This window comes from Phodopus roborovskii, unplaced genomic scaffold, assembly GCF_943737965.1.
Source record: "Phodopus roborovskii unplaced genomic scaffold, PHOROB, whole genome shotgun sequence".
Taxonomy (NCBI): domain Eukaryota; kingdom Metazoa; phylum Chordata; class Mammalia; order Rodentia; family Cricetidae; genus Phodopus; species Phodopus roborovskii.
This window is the reverse complement of record NW_026126602.1, coordinates 10,012,880-10,033,874: the sequence shown is the minus strand read 5'-3', so window position 1 is coordinate 10,033,874 and position 20,995 is coordinate 10,012,880. Positions and strand designations below refer to the sequence as shown.

The 20,995-nt window shown below is 38.3% G+C and overlaps 1 protein-coding gene across 1 annotated transcript in view; it reads right to left on the bottom strand.

Moving 5' to 3' along the window:
* The window catches only part of Nebl (nebulette), a 117,856-nt gene that overhangs the window by 73,675 nt on the left and 23,186 nt on the right, over window positions 1-20,995 (bottom strand). The window contains exons 6-11 of the mRNA XM_051205639.1: window positions 17,577-17,678; window positions 16,572-16,673; window positions 8,559-8,672; window positions 6,884-6,988; window positions 2,992-3,096; window positions 415-522 (exon numbers count right to left, since the gene is read on the bottom strand). Of these exons, the coding sequence (XP_051061596.1) occupies window positions 415-522; window positions 2,992-3,096; window positions 6,884-6,988; window positions 8,559-8,672; window positions 16,572-16,673; window positions 17,577-17,678 (636 nt within the window). The remainder of the gene's footprint in view (window positions 1-414; window positions 523-2,991; window positions 3,097-6,883; window positions 6,989-8,558; window positions 8,673-16,571; window positions 16,674-17,576; window positions 17,679-20,995) is intronic.

Sequence of the window (20,995 nt, the reverse complement as noted above, 5' to 3'; positions counted from 1 at the left end):
TCAATAGCTATAGTTGTTAATCAGTAAAACTAAGGAGTTGTTGACCAGTAAAACTAAGAAGCAGACAAATTCAGTGACCTTTAGCAGTCAAAGGCTAGATCAAGAGCACAGGCCCAGTCCTGCAGAGCTGTACTTTGAGTCTCCCTGTAGAGCTGTGCTGAGTCTAGAACAAGGGTCCTTGAACCTTCCATGTAGAGCTGTACTGAGCCTGTCTTGCAACGTGATGTTGGGTATAGAACAGGGGACCTTGAGCCTGCCCTGCAGTGCAATGTTGGGTCTAGAACACAGGCCCCCAAGTCTGCCCCATAGAGCAGTACTCTTGTCTCTTGACCCCACTCATCACTGGCTGATTCTTTTCAAAAGAGAAAACTCCAAGTATTCCTTCAACTTTTAGCAATAAGCCCAGTCCCCTACCTCACTCTGCATCTTCTGAGCCTCCTTTGAAGACTGATATGATGGAGTCTCAACAAACTCAAGCATGGACTTCCCCTTATTTTTCTCATATTCTTCTCTGTATTTTACCTGCATTGACAAAATATTAAAAACAGAAAAACAAGGGGTGTAGATAGTTCAGTGGCAGAGCACATTCTAAGCAAGTTTCAATTTCTGACAATAAGAACAACAACCAAAAGCCCATGGATAGAGCAAAATACAGTAAATGTACCCTCAAATTAATCATCCTGTTTTGTGATAATAAATTATTCTGGCAATTTGGGGTGATGAATGGGTTCCCAGAATTTGGTATTTAGTGTCTTGAGACACTAAATAATATGTTCTGTAGAAGGCAAATAAAATATTTGTCAAATGGGTAGAATATGTAGATACTTATTAAATGCATGGGGTTATCTGTATCTATACTCACACTATACATGTGTAAGGCAGGGAAGAATAGAGGAAGAAGGGAAAAGTGAACAAGGTCTCAGTGACAGTCTCCATGCCTACCAAAACATCAGGAATAAGTTCTCAAAATGGATATGATTATCTTTTTGTCAATAGAACAAAAATGCTCCCTGGAACTCCTTAGTTTTCTCATAGATATTAACCAAAACATGCATGATTTCCTTTTATTTCATTATCCATTATTTATTTCTATAATCTTATGAATTATTTGTTTCAAATAAAATTAGTTTTATCTCCATTCTGGTTATAAAAATAAAGATATTTTCTGTCATTTCAGGGTTTGTTTTTCTATTTTCTTTGTGTATATGTGCTTGTTTCTGTGGTGTATGTGTGTGGTGTGTACACATGAGTGTATGTCCCTGTAATGTGCCACAGAGGCCAGAAGAGGATGCTGAGTGTCCTGCTCTATCACCATCTGACTTATATCCTTGAGGCAGACAGATCTGGATGTGGCTGGAAGCCAGAAATCTCAGCAATCCTTCCATTTCCATCACCCCACACACACACAATCTCACAGCTACTGGGACATGCAGCCACCCCCAGCTTTTGACCTGAGGTCTAGGGATCTAGGGATAAGCTCAGGTCCTCAAAACTTGTTCAGCAAGCACTCTTACTTGCTAAGCTATTTCCCCAACCTGATGTTGTCTATTTTTTTTTAAGAGAGAGAGAGAGAGAACTAAAATTGTACATAAGCCAACATCATGGTTGAATTTTAGCGAACTTTTTAACTGAGTTCATAGAAAAGCTTTGATCATGACTCACTTCATTCAGAAATGCATTTTAATTTATTCTTGGGCTTCATTGTAGGGATCCTCTTTTCTCCTCAGCCTTTGGCCACCAGTTCAAGAGGCAAAAGAGACAGATGGGGCAACAGAAAGCTTTGACATCCCATGAGCATGAATGGGAGACAGCCCTCCAGGACAGAATTTGGTGAATCAGTTCAACTTTATTCCAGAGTATAAGTAATATGTAGGATTTGGGAAGAGCCTGGGGACCAATCCTAATTTGCATTAAGTGGCACCCTCCTATCACAAGGTATGTGTCATGAGGGTCCTATATCAGAGCCCTAGCACAGGGATCTGTGCTAAGGGTCAATGTAAAGACTAAAGATGAGGCAGGCAGATGGTTTTAGAGACAGATTTTAGGCCCAGTCCTCTAGGCCCAGGGATGTCCTCCAGATAAGGTCAGGGAGAGGCAGAAGCTCTACTGGACTGAGGGAGGGAGGGATAGAGGGAGAGAGGGAGGGAGCTCCATTTTGCCAAGCTTATTGAGATGAGATTTTAGGCCACAGGGAGCCATGGATGTGTCTGTGTAACCGGCTGCTATAGTTCCCACCACCTTGGCTCCACTGTAGGGAAGGGCTTATAGCCTGTGAACCCAATTATCCCTCTCTCTCTTGAATTGCTTTTGCTGGGGTATTTTATCACAGCAATAGGAAGGGAAACCGATAGGGAGAATAATTTATTTTCAAATCAGTATGAAATTTATGTTCCACAGACTACATTTAAAAGAGTCATGTAAAAGTTATCTTAACAGATGCTAAAAATGGCATCTTTATTAACTATTTAAACTTAGACTAAGAATTAAAAAACAGATACTGGTTTTACAATGTGTTAAGAAGAAAGAAAGTTTGAAGTCTTTTTTTCTTTTTAACAGAATTCATAGGGTTTTGTAGTTAGAAGAAACATTAATTTAAAATATATTAGTAAGAATGTTTTCCCTTTTCAATCACGCTTATAATTAAATGGAGAAATTATAATAAACCTTATACCCAGAAAATTAATTTCATAGCTCAAAAATGTCAAATCAGCACACTGTAAAATTTTAAATCATCATGAGATTTGATCACATTTTAATTAGCTCCTAGATTTAAACTTTTTAATTATATGAAGAACTTATTTTTATGAAACTTCTTTAAGTTGAAGCATAGTTCCAGCTCCCTGACCCAAAATATAGAAAGAGAGTCTTGGATTCTTTTTCTCAAGAAAAATGCATGTTCTTGGGCTCCATTCTTCCAAGAACATAGCACTGAGCAGCAGGTAACCCAATAGTCATGTGGGTGTGAGGGTGGGCAGTGCTCAAAGAGCTCACCTGACTCAGGAGGGTGGCGTTGCCTTTATGGTGCAGGTGTTCAGTGGCCTCCGCATCAAAGTGATACAGTCCTTTGTTTTCTTCAAAATTCTTTTTATATTCCCACTAAAAAGAAAACATGAAAATAAGCTTAGAATAGGAGAGAGTGATGAGTAAAATTAAGACTTAGGGATGTAGCTGGGGTATGGTAAGCTCTTAGGAGGCTGAGACAGGAAGACTACTGTGAGTTCCAGGCAACCCTGGGCTACAGAGCGAGGCTGTCTCACAATTCTTAGTAAAGCAAACAACATACAAGCCAGTGGGAAGGGGCTGCAGTGCTGTTACAGAGCCTGTGTCGCTAGCAGCTGGCATGGAGGGGGTTCTGGGACTGAGATGAATGGACAGTGCAAAATGGTCTCACTGCAGGAGGGCATGAGAAGAGCACAAGAAATATTGATTGCAAATGTGATATGGAGGACAGTCACCCAGTAGCAATGAAAAGCTAATGATGGATCCTGGGGATCATGAGTGGGCAAGGTGGGGTGAAATATATACACTGCTTCTTATCATGGGGTTTAGCTGTGTCTGTAAGGAGATAGAAACAAAAAGAACGAACAGAGTGAAAGGAAATTGGAAACTAGGACCATGGCTCTAGAAAAAGACTTAGCCATGCGCAAGAATGGAAGTGATGAGGAGAAAGAGAAGCTGAGAAACAACTGAACTCGATTTTGGATTTCCAAGGAAAGGATGTGAGGCATCAAAGAGAGGACCTGAAGAGTGGGGGTACAATGTGTTGATTTTTTTCGAGTTGAAAAAAAATTTTGGGCCCTCTACTATTTAGACGTACATGAGAAGGTAAATTTGGGAGAGACCAGAAAGAGTGGAAATGGCATTTTACTCTTGACCAGCAGTGAAACAAGACTGCTTCATGATTTCTAGCATTAGAGACCAAACACTGAGCAATTAGTTCTACTTGGAAAAGACTTCTACAAGCAAACAGTAGTCTCCGAGATGCACAGCTACAGAGGTAAAAACCTACATAGGTAAAAATCAATTTTCCCATGGGTTCCAGGAAAAAAATGGTACCCTGTGTAGAGTGAAGGGAAATATATGCAACCTTTGCAGGGGGCTTAAAAGAAGTGGCCATGAAGATCTAAGGGGATGTTCCCAGACCAGGAGTGTGAGGACAGAAAGATGGAAGGTGTCGGTGATCTGCCACAGAACTGCTGCTCCATAGAGACAAGGACAAAGCTCCAGAGGGACCTTTGTTCCCAGTGCTACCTGTCACTTAGGGAGCTAGGCTATGTCTCAACGAACTCTAACCAGGATGAAATGAGTTTGGAAAGCACCAAAGCAAAGTCTTGCCAGGGCTCACACATTACATCTTGGCTAAAGAAAACAATTGAATTTGGGTTTCTCTATGAGTTTTAAGATAAAACTAAATAAAAGCTAATTAAGCAAATGGCAAAACCTAAACCTGATATGATATATTAAAAAACTTTATACTTTGTGTGTATATTTTCATAATATCTACTTATAAAATAAATATAAAATTTTAATGTATTAAGACAGAACATATTCTGTTTAGGAATCAAAATCCATAACTAGTGAAGTCTAGGGAATCGTACTTAGAATAATAGATATATACTAAAAATGGGCTAAAACCAAATCCTTTGAACTCCAATCAGCAAATGAACTTTCAAGTACAGGCCTTGTTTTCTGTATTGAATAGTCTCTGTTGCCTCCTAGTGGAAGTTAAGTAGAATAACAAAGTATATATTTTTTTAATTTCTATAAAGGTATAAAAAAATTCCAAGTTCCATTTTTCACAGCAAAGTGTTCCTTCAAACATTTAATTCATAGTTCTTGACAAGCTTTAAACTTACTCATTCTTCTCTACATATGACACAGTAAAATTTTCAAACTCTGATACAGACCAAGACATTTAGAGATGTTTAATAAAACAGCCATTTATAAAAAAAAAAAAAAACTAGTACTGAAGTTTTGCAAAATAACTAACATAAAATTTCTTCCTCAATGTTTTAAATAAATCCAGTCACCTTTATACATCAAGAAAAATACTATATTCTCTTTATAAAAATATTTAAAAGAAGGCTATTCTAACATAACAAATTGAAGACAATACATAGTAATATGCAAATCATTTGAAGAAGTCAAACTCTCTAATCATTTTTGTGATATAGATTAAGACAGCCCGGGGAAGCTAAGATCTGTGAACAAAATAAGTAGCATACCTTTGTTGGGGACTTTCTGTTGGGGAAATGACAGAAACTGTGTATATTAAATTTTGATTCTTTTTTATTGTAAAACAATAAATATTTTAAAAGAACTATTGCCTGTGAGAAGTATACACTATTACTCATTTACATATGAACCTCCATGTCCCTAGGAGAATTAGCCTGGGTGTGGGTTGGGGACAGTACAGGGCAAACACTGCCACAAAGACAAACACTAGACTCTGGAGAGTGAAGAAAGCAAAGGGTGCAGAAGACAGAAAAATGAACATATGACTCACAGAGAAAAGCATGAAGCCAGCATTCAAGGCGGGTGTGGTTAGGATGTGTATGTTGGTGGAGAGGTGAACAGCAACAAGGCAGGACAATGTAATTTAAGTGTCCTGACACCAAGGGTTAATTCTGAGTCTGTCAATATGGATCTAACACTGGAAACAGTAATATACTGCTTTTGACTAAAGACCAATACTTTTTAAGTAAATTAAAAACTAACCTCTGCAAGTGTGAACCACCTACATGCAATGATGTGCAAAAGAGTAGATACATACAAAAAGCAAATGGTGTTTTGCCAATGCTAAGAACTGGAGCTCCTTTAGCACTAAGGCTTGGAGATCTAGTCTCCTTGTGGCTTAGCCAATATGTATTTCTTTATCTGATCTGGATTAATCTGTACATTTGGGTGCTTTTAAGCTAATGGGCGATTATTATTAAAATAGTGTGGAAATAATGGGGCCAAATTAGAGTCAGTCATTACCATCTGGATATGTACAGAGTGGAGCCTCCAATGACCAAAGGCCATCATTTGCAAGAACTAGTGAATTCAGCATCCAGCTGCATGAAGGGTGGACAAAGTACCCCAGAAGGCTAGACCACATGAATAGTAAACACAAATATTTTCATCAGGACATAAAGCCCTTCTTGCTGACTTGCAGATAACAAGGAACCCATCTCAAGACTAAACTCCTAGTGGCCATGCAATATAAGCATAGTCATGATTTCTTGTGAGAGAAAATACAGTTTAAACTATGACAAATGCTTGCTGCTGAAGACATAACATCTATGATATACTGGTATGGCTTTCATAAAAGATCCCTGACTGCAAGGCATGAACATCAAGTGGCTTCATTCCAATGGAGGTGAAGAAATTAGAAGGAAGACAGAATGAATGCTTGCTTCTACCATTACCAATGAGTGTGCTTGGACTCATGAGATGTGGGGAGCTAGCAAAGACCTCACTTTGGGCATCATTTTCTTCAGAAGAATAGCCATGTCCATTGTCCATGTTCCAGCAAATAGCCTCCAACCCACACTCTTTCAGGCAGCCCTGCTTAAACTCAGTGGGCCAAACACAGAGACATGAAGGTAGGAAAGGCACATGTTGGAAGAAGGAGTTGAATGAAAGACAGGGTAATATGGGGTGGAAGGACTGAAATGTATTTCATACATGTATGAAGTTGTCATCCGGTGAAAAGAAAAAGGACTCTTTTAAAGAGACAATGACCACGGGATTTGTACACGCAGATGACTATTTTTCAGTGAGTTAGTTGTTGGAGAGGAGAGGCACTAGCCACATCTGAAGAAGCAGATAAGCCTGAGAGCAAACAGGAATACTGGCATCCCAGAACTACACACATCTACACTACGGACAGCTCACTTACTCCACTGAGCATTTTGCTGGCTTTCAGAGCATGATCTAAAAACAACAAATTTGGGAGATCTGAAACTGGCTCATGCATGGTTTGAACGTCTTTCTTGTACTTCACCTACAAAAATAACATGGAACAAAATATCATCTAACAGAAGAAAACAGGCTCGTATTGGCATTGTTACTTTTTTGTTTTGTTTTGTTTTGTTTTTTTCCAGAAGTGGCAGTAGGATTTACTAGCAGCCACTAGATGGTGCTGACTCACTACAGAATGAGTAAAATGGCTCTTTATGGACTTGAAAACATTTAAATTTCTTTCACTGTTTATGTATTCCAAAACAGTGGTGTTAACACACTTATGTAATTATAGTAGAAACTCTACTTTTAGAAAATAAGGAGACTCATTGCTGTATTCTTTCCGCACTGCTACAGGATTATTTCAGTTTTACTTTACTGTAATTTTAAGCTTTTGCAGCTTTGCATTTTGTAAGTCTATTTTGTTCATTTTAAACCAACTGCTTTGGGGTCTAATATTAGTAATAAGGATCAAATATTAGTATCAAGAATATTAAACACGGACTGTATGCCCAACATTTGAAAAAAAGTATAGTAAAGCAATCTTTATTAAAAAAAACCCTAATCATTGAGTATTTTATTCCCATTTGACAAATGAGGAAACTGAGGCACAGAAAGATCAAAGGCATTATAGGATTCTAAGTGGCTGGACAGGATCACATCCAGGCAATCTGACCCTCAGCCTGGAGCATTCAAGGCTCTGTTCTAGTTTCCTTTATGATTAACTCATCTCTAACCCCGTTTAGATCTCTGCTCACATTCCAGTCTTATCAGTCAGGAAAAGAAAGACTCTGACATCCCCAAAGGTTCTGAAAGACAAAAAATACCCACTGTAGCTTCCAGAGACAAACCAAGACTGGTTATTGACCATAAACACTTTGTAAATGTTAATGAAAGAAATGTCAAGCCATCCCCAAGAAGAGGAGATGAACCCAGCAGGTGACTCAGCAGAGCAAGCTCCCATGATTCTCAGTTTTCATGAGTGGGAAGAGTCTGTACGCATCTTAACAGATAGCAAAGTGTCCTGTTTGTCAATGTTTCTGCTTTTATACAATATCTTCCTCTATTAAGAATTTCAAATATCATTTCTTATCAAATGAGTCCTTCCAAAGTTTAAGAACATGAAAATAAATCTACAAAGAAAGCGCCTAATATAATAAAAGTGAAGGAAATTTTAAACCTTTAGCAGCACAATTCATGACAATTTATTTTGGATAAACCTCCATGTATCAGGTAGTACTTTATAATAAATCCAATTTTGTGGCTATAATTATGAGTTAATTGTTGTCCTACCTACTAATTTGTAATAACACACATCTCTTTCCTGCAAAACTCTATAATCTATTTCTACTCTTGATCAGACATAATAATTTTATTCATGCCACTGTTCCTACTTATTAACTAATTAGTAATCAGTAACCATTAATAGCAAATTATAATAATATACTTTTCTGGGAAAAAAAAGCTTCAGGAAAATATGCTTCAGTGTTTTCAACTACAAATTACTTGGAAATTACATGATCTTGATTAAATATCAGTAATTACAACATAGTTAGTTCTAGGAAAACAAGACCCAAAGATATTGAGAGCAATTTCTGTAGATTACAACTTACATCACTTGCCAGGACAGTAGCAAGCTGCTGTTGTCTAAAAGAGGCACTTTCCAGAGGGTTGAAACAGTGGCTTTTTTCTTTCATTTCATTATCAAATTTTTCTTTATATTTAACCTATCATAAAGAAAAGGGATAGACTGAATTAAGACACATATTTCAGTGGAAAAGTAACACATTGGTTTTTTCTTTTCTTTCTTTCTTTTTTTTTTGTTGAGAAATCAAATAAAAGCTACCTTTCAAATGAATAGTTACAAAATTTAAATTTCTGATATTCATTCCCCCTCCATAAAGCTTAATGAGGCATTTAGAAAAATTTAATGTGCTCCTTGAATATTGGTCATGAATGTCATTAGGCATGAACTAGCATTAAATTCTCTGCTCATGAGAATTATGCATCTAAAATACAATTTTTAACATGTTGATTCCCATTTCTGTACTCCTGGAACCCAGGATCAGCTGGAATTCAGAGTACACATTTCATAAAGTCTGCCACACTAAGAAAATGGGTCATTGGAACCAGAAATTGAATTGATTTTCCTTGGGGAATTATTCCAAATAAAGAATACAGTTAGTAACAATATTTCATTTGTTCAGACTCATTTTAAAACTATACTCTCTGCAACATCCATATCTCAATTGCTCAAATCCTAAGTTTTAGAAAATAGGTTTTCTACACCATTCTGTATATGCTTCCTGACAGTTGTAGGTTTTTGTTGTTGTTGTTTATTTGTTTTGCTTTAACTCCTCAACTCTTTTAACTTCTCCAGCAGAAAAAGTATGTTTAATATTCAATCTAAATTTTTTGTTTCTTTAGTCATAAGACAACCAGGAAAGTGCTACCACCTCAGTTATTCCTTCATGGACAAATAACAATATGGATGCATATTATAGATAGGAATGTGGGAACAAGTTCTTTCCCTGAATAGATAAAGAACACCTTAGCTACTCACATCTCAAATGCCCTTGATGAATGCTACTAAAAAATCATGTACATATTTCAAAAGCAAAAATAAACTGTTTTGGGCTTTCATACTGTTTCTATAATTTTACAGTGGTTTAAAAATATTTTTGTTTGCTTTCTTATAATATACTCATAAAGCACATTTATCCACACCCCTTACAGCTCTGTCTTGTAGTAGTCCTTATTAAACAGAATGGGGAAATTACTGTTTTCATGGCTTGTTTGGGGTGGTGGCCTTCTTCAGGGATGCCTGCCAGGTGTCTCTGAGAGGAACCCATGAATGAAGCTTTGGTGGTATACAGCACAGAATTACATAATTTTCTAATATTCATGCTGCCTGACACATTTATTTTAATTGATACAGCATTTCCAAACTGAAAAAAAAGATATTATTTTAATTAATCAGAGACAGCAGCACAAATAGAAAATGTTTAGATTTCCTATGTGAGCTTAATTGGCATTCACTTACAGACCCTTCTAACTGGACCAGGTCCGTGCTTGCACTCCCCTTTCTGAGTCACACATCCTTTTGCTCAGACACTTTGCAGGGAATGCTCTCCAGCAGTGGCTGTGCAATTCTAACCAGCTGGTGGGGCTGTGCCATGCTGACCGGCACCAAATTCCCAATCAATTATCTCCACTTGCTAACCTCAGCCAACCTGTGTGTCTCAGTTATATAAGTGCGAAAGTAGGTCCTCTCTGACTTCCGCCCCAGGGAGCCCTTCTGAGTCTCCTTTGTTACTGTGAGGAAATATACCAACAACCATGGCAACTTGGTGAAGAAAGGATTTATTCTCGATCACAGTTCCAAGTTACAGTCCATCACTGCAAGGAGGCCATGGAGGCAGCCACTAGAAGCAGCTGCTGGTTTATCACCCACAGGACAGCAGCAGAAAGCAAGGGATGAATGTATGCTGGTCCCTTAGTTTGCTTTCTCCATTTTATACAGTGCCAGACTCTCTGCTCAGAGGTCAGTCCCAACAGGCATGCCCAGAGGCCCATCTCCCAGGCATCCTAGCCTCTGTCAAGATGACAATTAACAACCCCCACGGCACATTCCTCACTGTTTTTGTATGCCTAGGAGTTGGCTGCAGGATTAGACCAAATGCAAAGAGGATGTGTAGGTTGTCGTGAGAAATAAAAATGGTAGCTTATCTGTTCCTAAACCTGGCATTTCCTCTTCCAAGTAAATACATATTTCTGGGAAATAATTGTCGATCTCTTGCCCGTGTCATTCTGAAAATTATATTAAATATAATAATAAAGTGCTATAAACACATCTTCATTCTAAACCTTGGTTGTCTAAGTGATGTGCATGAAACAAAAACATAAGTTTCCACCATTAATCAACTAACACAAAATAACTGCATTATATAAAATTGATCAAACACTAACTGACATACAACTGGATCTTGTCTCACAGCTTCTCCATGATTTGCACATATGTGAATAAAGAGAACCAAACGGCTTATGTGGGTCAAATCTTTCACCTTCCAACTGTCTCCCTCACTAACTAAGCAGACATGTTCAACATTCTGTTCCATTTACTATCCATAGTTCACAACCTGACTGTCTATTTCCCTATTCACACTCACATCTCCCAAGGGGTCCCTGCAACGCCTTGACTGTCACTGCTTACCCAAGCATGGAACAAAGCATATACCTGCCAGTTAGAAGATCATAGCAGAAAGGGAGAGACAAGTGTTGATTTTAAGATAAAATGCTACTCTGTCTACCCAGATCCATTGTTTTAGAAATAAATGAAGTTCTATAACTAAGTAATGAAGTTACTTTATTTACATTAGGAGTGTCACACATAGTAGCTCAGATATCCATCACTTTCTAATAAATACATAGAATGATTTATTATATAAAATCAAACTCCTAACTATAATTCTAAAGAACATTGACTATAATGAGACTTTTAGGAAGCCCGCTCTGCAACTGTTAAGCTATGAGAACAGAATTTACGCTAACTCTCTAAGTATCTCTAGACAGAGCATACCACCAGGAAGTGAGACTTGTAAGTATGTGAGTTTTGAGCTCTCAGGTGCACGGCTCCCTCATGACATCACCTATGCTCAGGCTCCCTTAAAGCCAGCAAGGGGAGAAAAACATGCCATCAGCATAGCCATAAAAACAAATGCTAGGAAAAATGATGGATAATTTGAGGAGTGAACCTTAATTATCACAGAAAACAACACACCACGAGTCTAAATGTATCCATCCATTCTTTCTAATCTTTGATAAAATTGAGCTGCAAGTGAACAAGGAAAACAGTAAAGAATTTAAAGTAGAATTCATCATAGAAACAATCGGATTTGAAGTCTGAATGCTACCTGTGTTCTTTTTCCTTTGTTGTTTCCTTCCCTCCCTCCATCCCTCCCTCCCCCTCTTCCTTCCTCCCTCCCTTTCTCCTTCCTTTTTACATTTTCTTTTCTTTTTTATTTGGGTCTTGGAACTAAACTCAGAGACTTATGTGCCTTTATTTTCTTTACAAAATAATATCTTACCTTTGCATCATGTGTTAAGAATCCAAATCCTTAAATAAATATCTACATATTTATTAATACCCTAATTATTTTATTGCATAGCCTAAAAGCCCTAGGCTATAGAATTTGCCATAGGATAAGTCACTCAAGTCAGTTTTTGAAACAGACATATACATACAGGACAAACACAAACCTCTTGAAGAACTTAACAGAAATGAACAGAGATCCGTTCACATTAGCAACTTTGGATATGACATTTAAGTTCATGCTTGGCAGCATGAGGATTGGCAGAGTGTGTGTTTGCCAGGAAGGCAGAATGGGAGCATCTCCAAGCCCATTAATACTAGCAACAGTTTAGGGACACTATTTATTACTAAATTATCCATATTGGATTTTTTAAGTTTTAAACTCATTCTTATTGATACAAAAATACAATGTTGTAACAAATACTAATCATTATATGCATATTGTTTCTCTGGTGTTATAAAATAAAACCAAGAATTTAATGCCTTCCTCCTGTTTTCCCTGCTTACTGAATTCTTAAACCCTTCCCAACAGTGACATCTATGTTTGTGCCTTTGCCAATGGCTCAGGAATCAGTAAGTGCATGACCCTCAAAGTTACCGGGGAAAATAAGAAATTGCATTGGTTTCATGTTGATGAACCTGAGAACACATTAAACAAGGCAGTCTAGGACTCCTGTTCACTCTTCTGCCTGTCTTTTCCCTTTCAGGAACCTACAGACTGTAAGACCAAAAAAAAAAAAAAAAAAAAAAAAAAAAAAAAGGTACTACGATGGGTTGTAACCTGTTTAAGCATCTGATCCCTCGGTGGCTACATAATTTGAGATTGAGAAAATATAGTTCTAAAACACAGTGGGGCAAGAGGGTCAAATGGTAGGACTCTTGTGGGCTGAATTTGAAATGTAAAAATAAATACTCAGGTTGAAGTTTTCTTTACAGACTCAGAGGGAGGACTGGATGGAGTGAAGTTAAGACCGCAGTCTGAGTGAGTGCTACTACTCTTGCCCTGTCAGTTAATCTAAAAGAAAGGGAGATGAGAAAACACTCCAAGTATCCATTAAAAAAAAAAAAAAAGTCTTTTGGAGTTGTGCAATATGTGGGCCAGGTGTCCACTTTAACAGTGCATTCACAGCTCTAAGCAGCTGCACCTGCTGTCATCAGATCAATCTTAGGGAAACAGAACCAAAGCAACATGTCTCAGGGCACTCAGCAAGCAAGCAACAGAACCATCTTGTACGGAGGTCTTGCTCCACTGCCAAGTTTCCTATTCACCGAAAGAGACCAGACTGCTTCCATACAATCTACTGTGTGGCAGATGGGAAATATCCATCCACAGCAAAGGAAGAGAGGTACAAGAAGTCAGGGCGGGGACTGACCAAATGGCTCAGGAGGGTGCTGGCTGCCAAGCTATAAAGGTCTGAGTTTGATCTGTGGGACCCCCATCATGAAACTTGCCCTCTAATCTCTACAAGAGGTCTATGGCACCCACACGCATGCAAACAAATAGTAGTCCAAGCTCTCCTGTCTTCATAACAAGCATTAAGTAAGGAAGCTCAGAGCCTCCATAGCTTTCTTAGGCCTTTCAAAAGAGTGTTTTCCAAGCATATCCTCAACCTCCTATGCCTCAGAAGCAGTCTAAGCCCAAAAGTTGTTTCATAAGTAAAGGCCTGGCAAACTATAAAACAATTAATGGAAGGAACAATTACATTCCTGCATCTCACACACATCCCTTCTCTTCACCTCCCTCCTCCACCACAGCCACAAAGCCTTCTGAGGGGTAGACCATTTCCTGTGTGATTCATGCAACTACTCCCAGTTGGCCCGTGGAATTTTCATCTCTTACAGAAGCCAACCCTCCGTGTAGAGTGTTGACATCTTAATTCACCTGGAGTAATGTCTACAGAAGCTGTCCCATCAAATTCTTCTGTGATTACTTATTTCTCACCTGAAAGTGGAAGCTAACCAAGTGACTGCAGTTGAGGTTGTGATAATTTGTTCTTTTTTAATCTAACTCAAAAGACACACACACACTGCATTACATATGGGAGTCACTTTCTCTTTTAACTACTCTGCTGATAACAGCATTATCATTTCTATCTTTGGATGGATGGTGGTGATGGTAGCACATTATGAATTCATTTAATACAATCAGGCTTCAAATGGTTAAGAGAGTGAATCGAACAGATGCTGTGAAAAACACCAAGACAAAAAGTAACTTGGGGAGGAAAGGGTTTATTTCATCCTACAACCACCAAGTAACATATCACGCTGAGGGAATTCGGGGCATGAACAGTAACAGGCATGATGTTGGGTGAAGAAATGATGCTGACTGGCTTGCTTCATGCCTATCCTATTCAGCCCAGACCCACCTATCCAGGGATAGTGCCACCTACAGAAGACTAGGCCCTCCTACCAAGTAGCAATCAGGAAAATTCCCCCAGAGACATGCTCACAATCTAATCTGATGGAGACAATTCCTCAGTAGAGATTTCCTCTTCCCAGGTATGTCTAGATTTGTGTCAAGTTGAAAAAGTATATTGATATATGAAATATAATTTCATATGCTAATATTTTATATAAAAGGAACACATTATTTCTATTGTGCTCTGTAAGCAATGCCATATAGTCAAAATTAACATAAGATTGACCCTTTTCTCATGAAAAGTCCTCCCAACTTCCTGTTTATGGCTATAAATAACAGATTCCCCTTGATTCGGAGGTCCCACCGCTGTCCTCAGTAACCTTCCATCCTTTATTTGAGCAGATTTCTCTTGCTTTGAGCCTAGCTCAAAAATACCACCTCCACAAAACCTTTCTAGTGACATGTCCTTCTCCCCCACTCTACCAAGAGACAGAATGCTTATGGGTACAAATGACATTTCACTTCAATTCTTCTGTTGACATTTATTTTACTCCTAATAAATTTGAGCATCTTTCCACATAGTTACTGGCCATTTATACTTCTTCTCTGTAGAATCCTGCTCACCTCATTTTTCACTTTCTACTGAGCTCTTAGACTTTTTTTTTTTTTTTTGTTTCCACCTTAAAGAACTTAAGAGGGTGCTGGAAAGACAGCTCAGCAGATGAGAGCACTGGTTGCTCCTGAAGGGAACACAGGTTTGATTCCTCACGCCCACATGGTAGATCACAACCACCTATTACTCCAGGCCCAGGTCATCTGATAATATCTTCTGACCTTCAGTGGCTTCTTTAGGGACTTAGGGCTTATTTTCTATTCTTCAGTCATACTTTAGACTTTTATATATTTATACTCCTCCATCTTGAAGCATAAGAAAAGGATGTTTCCACAAATTGAAAACTATACAATTTAAAAAAAGTTTATTAACGTTATTGTTGACTCTGTCACTTTCCCCCTGAATAAACTTCCTTGTTTATTTACTTACTTACCTTTTAATATTTTAGTTATTACACTCCTATCTTTTGCTTTGTTCATTGGCATTGGTTTGACTCTGTTTTGTTTTCCTTTGAGATGGGGTCTCATTCTGTAGTGTATGCTGACCTCAGACTTTCTTCGTCAGCCTCTTGAGTGCTGGGCTTATAGGAATACAGCATTGCACTTGGCTTGCACTCACATTATTAATCTACCTGGGTTTGTGTATAGGGTTATAGATGCAGGTCCAATTTTCTTTCACCACAATGGGTGATCAGTGACATTAGCACAATTATTTAACTGGACTAACTTCCCCCACTGACTTGAGTTAATGTTTTTGCCATACATTAAATTCTTAAACTACTGGAATCTATTTTGGGAATGTAATTCTATCCTATTGGTTATATATATATATATATATATATATATATATATATATATATATATATACACCCCATACTGACTTATTTAAATGGTTTTCTATTATTTCTCCTTCACTAAGCTCCATCCTTATACTGCTAAGGGCTCTTTCAGGAAACTTCTGTCCACAGAAACTTTAAATTTATTTCAACCATATTCTTAATAGTCCTTTTGGATTCTAGTTGAATTGAATGATATTTATATGATAATTCTAGGAAAAATTGAAATTTTAACCTGCTAAACTCTCAACTTTTTACTTTCAAGGTTTGTGGACTCTTTGGGTCTTAGGTTCTGAAACCAGATTTCAAGGTCTTCTGTATTATATTTTGCCTGTTTTATTTTCTAATTAAGGAAAAATTTTTTAAATTGAGAAAATATTTTATAATTAAGTTAAAATGTATGTGTATCTATTTTGTATATATGTGCACAAAAATATGATTCTGGTACTGGCTCTCACTATCTGCAAATACAATGTGGCCGAACTCATTGAAACAGGTCCGGATGTGAGCCCAGAGGAAAGAAAACTTGGCTTTGTTCTAAGAATTAAACTATTCCCCCCTCTGTTGAAACTTGTAATTATTGCAATCCTAGCTGAAGCAGCTTCAGAAACATTAGCTCCGTTTATTCTTACAATTAAAGATACTATCTATCTGAAATATTTTCCATGCTCCTTGAAACAAAACCCCTCAATAAAGCCATTGAAGAATCGTCATGCTAAAGTCTTACCTGACTAGAAAGTTTAGATGCTTCCACGGCGTGTTCGAAATCTGGTCTTCCAATTACAGAAGGCTCTTTATTCACTATGCCTTGCCCTTTCTTGTATTCTGCCTAAAGTGAATAATGAGGAAATTTTAATATACCTACTTTACACAGCATTAACATTAGTCAAAATAAAATATAATAGTTCCTTAGCCCATTAAAAATACTTCATACAGCATACCAAATACTAAAATAGTGACTGCTAATGTAGAAATTTATTTTATAGCTACTTGAGTATATTCAACTTTTAGCAGGAAAGCAATTACTTATTTTAATCTAAGTAGCCAGTCATCATCATCTTTATACTTATTTCTAAAATATATTAGGGGCTTTTGTGGATAATTGAGACTCTGCTCCCTTTACATAGATAGCATTTATTATTTTGTCCATGGAAACAGGTACTACCAGTTGAGTTAGTTTTTTTATTGATTTTTAAGGGGCATGGGCTATGCTATTCCAAGAGCTAACTTTAGCCAGGATGTTTGGTGCACTCAAGTAAAATGGCATCAACTTGGAAGAATAACCCAGAGAAGATAAGACACCACCATGGTATGCGGGAAATGTCAGAAGTAAGTGCTGGTAGAAGAGAATCGGCAAGTCACCAGCAACAGATGGGAAGAGGCCAGGCTGAGCTCCCTGGATGGGAGAAGGTGAGAGATTACACGGGATCAGAAGACTGACAAGTCTGGTTTCCAAGCTGAGACATCTGAATGTCATCATATACCCAGTAGTGTGCATTCCTCTAAAAATATGCTAATACTCGATACAGTCTAGCCGAACATGGGCAATTCATGCAAAACCCCGAAATTTACATAATTAAATGGATAATTCAGGATGAAATTGAGGTGTCATTAATTCAAATGAATTGATTATGTTAATTGAATTAACCAACCAACTACCAATGCTGGGCTCTGTCTCCCTCCAAAATAAAAAAGAAGTCACATCAGTATAATATTCAGAGAGATAAATTACATCACTTATGATCTTGGAGATCTGTGTGGCCTTCTTGATGTCTGGTCTGTCAAGCTCCGCTGTATAAGTATGGGTGTTCTGCACATCTTTTCTATAAGAAATCTGATCAAAGAGACAGTTTGAGTGGAGAAAAGAATAAGTTAGTCATTTCATTTAGCTATCTTCACTCCTATAGAATTATTTCTCCTTGCCATGGTAGCTTTAATAATACAGACCTTAAATTACTTTTTCATGACTTTTGTTCAGATAGTATAATTTCACTGATACACTAACTCTTTATACTATCCCATGTCTCATTAATATCTTTAAAATAGACTTATATTATGAAATAGGGGAGAAAAAATAAGGCATAAACCAATCTGGATGATTTTTATATATAGCATCTATGAAAATGTTTTGTGCCTAAGTGTGTATGCTTGCAGTCTCACATACACACAGATGACAGATGATTGCAAAGACTAGAACAGAGCTACAACAGTGCATGATGGCCAGCAACTCCTCACCCGCTTCTCTATGTCATGAAATGTGTCACAATCTACAGTCCTAGCAGTCAGATACAGCTCTGTCTGGCAGTGTTACCAGAGGCAGGCTGACTTGTCTATTAGAATATTTTCTGCTAAAGTTATAGTGCAAAGTTTATGGCCATTTTTAAAACTATCTTTGTTTTTGTCAGAACATAAAGGAGTATATAATACAGACATATGAACCACTGGGTCACCAAACAACAAGCACAACATATTCGTAATATTGCCAGCAAACTTTCTGCAATGGCACCAAATGACTATTCATTAAAAAATTTACAGCTCTGGGATTACTTTCAATCCTCTAGCAGGATGTAGGCAAGTGCAGCCTAAGTATCTGATTCCAATAGATTCCTAACTGGTCCACTGTGACCCAGTAATGGTAGTATTGACCTACTTGTTATTTTCTTCCCACCTTTCGGAGCTTAAAAATGTTACAGCTGTACTTCCCACTTTTTTCAATGGCAATAATCAGGAGTAAAAACAATTGGACATTACCACTTCAGAGGATTTCCAGTGCACTATGTGACTTCATTTCAGTGAAATGCGAGGCAACTGCTTTATCTTTCATGAGCTTGTATTTGCCTTAACACCAAGACTATTTTTTTAAAACTACATTTATAATCATGAACCTGTCTGACAGGTGAGCACAGCTTAAACACAATTAGTATGATTTCATCATGAACATCTGTTTTCTCTAGCACCTAGATTCTCCTAAGCTTTTCCATAATCAGTAATTTTAGGTAGGTTTTATGCATGCAAGGAGTAAAAGAAACATAAAAATTCACTGAACACTGAGTTATTTTATGGGGTGGATTTTAAATGTTCAGGACTCCTTAAGCAGGGTGCTTTCATTGGCTACAAAAACCAATGTACTCATCTGCAAATGACAGCACCTCAGTTCCAGTCTGTTCTGAGTTAAACACAAGCTAGGTAAACAGGTGAAAACAAACCAAAATTATTACCCACCTCCACCACTAACTGCTTGTAAGTTATCATGTTCTCATGAAAGCCCCCCCACACACACACAGGGGAAAATGGCTTCTTGTCTAGAGAAGAATGGGGGGAAAGACAGAAACCCACACGTTTTGAAAAGAACCACAACCTTTCAGAAACCTCAGCTTTACATGGGTTACCTAATTATATGCTGTTCCGCCTAATGACTGCGTGGAGAGAGGTGAACGGTACAAAGGCGGCAGGAGCAGGATTTTGAATAGGGCCCCATCATCCATGTAAATTGCAAATTAGAGGCCAGCATATGCGACTCAAAACAAATATTAAGATTGACATGAGCTGCACACTCAAACAGGAGGACGCCACAGAGCCAAGTGGGAGAAGAGTGCAGGGACCAGTTCTCCATCGCTGGGTCCCATGGCACCCACTGATGGAGAAATGCCACAGGAAAGGGAGGCTGTCATCCAGGACACTCAGGTAGCAAGCTGTCAGTCACACCCTCTGTTAGGATGGCTGACTGACAGTGTGTGGGGTGGCAGCATGACCTCCTGGGTGGATTACTTGTCTTCTTGTGTGTGTGTGTGTGTGTGTGTGTGTGTGTGTGTGTGTGTGTGTGTGTATACAAGTGAATGTCAAAGAACAAAGAAGGTCAAAGAACAACCTCAGGTGCTAGGCCTCAGGAATCTTCTACCATTTACTCTAGAATCTTCTACTTTTTACTCTAGGCATGAAACTGCTCCACACAGGCCAGACTGACTTACCTATGAGTACCTGGGGCTGTCTCTTTCCACCTCAGATCTTGCCATTACTATGAATAAAGGTGTGTGCTATTGTGCTGGCTTTGTATATGGGTTCTGGATGTCCATATTCTGGTCCTCATCATTGGAAGCTAAGTGCTTTATGGACTGCCTCACGGCCCCAGGCCCCTAGTGTTTGTCATTTGGGAAATGCTTCCTATTCTTTCAGTGTGGTAAGTAGTATTCACTAATGCAGCAGAACCTTCCTATACCCGATCAAGTAGCATACAAGTTTAGATATCATGATTAGGGCTTAACCAGGACTAGAGTCACCCACAGGACACAAAGAAAAGAGATAAAGTGCCAGCCTTCTCTGCTCTGGGGTCAGCTACTATAAACATGGCTTAAGTTAGAGACAGCCCTTGACTCCTTAAGTCCTCACAGACACTGTCAGTTGGAACCAACAGATAGAACTGAACAGAGCCAAGCTAAGGAGCAGGAGAAGGCTTCTTGTGAGAGCATGATGGGTCTTCGTCCAGCTTGCCCGAAGGAAGCTTAAGCTTTCTATTTATAGCTGGGCCTCCAACCTCATTTGTAACTACACATTCTGCATCTTGGACTCAGTTGTAGATTAAGAATATTTGTGAAAGAAAATTGTGTCAATATCCCCTGAGCAAAACAACCACCATTAACCTAGCACTTAAACACTATCTTAAGTATTGTGAATAATTTAGAGGTGGCTTAAATTATGACAGCAGAAATGCAAAGCTCATATTGCAAATAATACTCTATTTTACATAAAAAACCTGAGCATCCATTGATTTTTTTTTTTTTTTGGTATGTACAAAACTCCTGAGCCCACTCTCCAGTGGATATCAATGCATGGCTATATATAAACCAATAAACTTGCCATTTTTACTTGAGGTACATTGAGATGGATTCCTGTCACTTACTCTAGAAACATCCATTCATGGTTTTCTGCAGAGTCATACTGTGCTCTGTGGCCTCCATTAAAGAGCTGAATTCCACCAATAGCCTGGCTCTGGGTTTTGCCCCTGTCTCACTATGTTCAGCTCTGCCCTTGCCTCATACCTTTATGAACTTCTGCTGTCTCCTAGCCTCCAGGTATTCTCAGCTTTCAGTATTTCTGTTTCTGCTGCATAGGGGCCAGGTCTTTCTGGGTTCCTTCATTCATGCAGCATGCTCA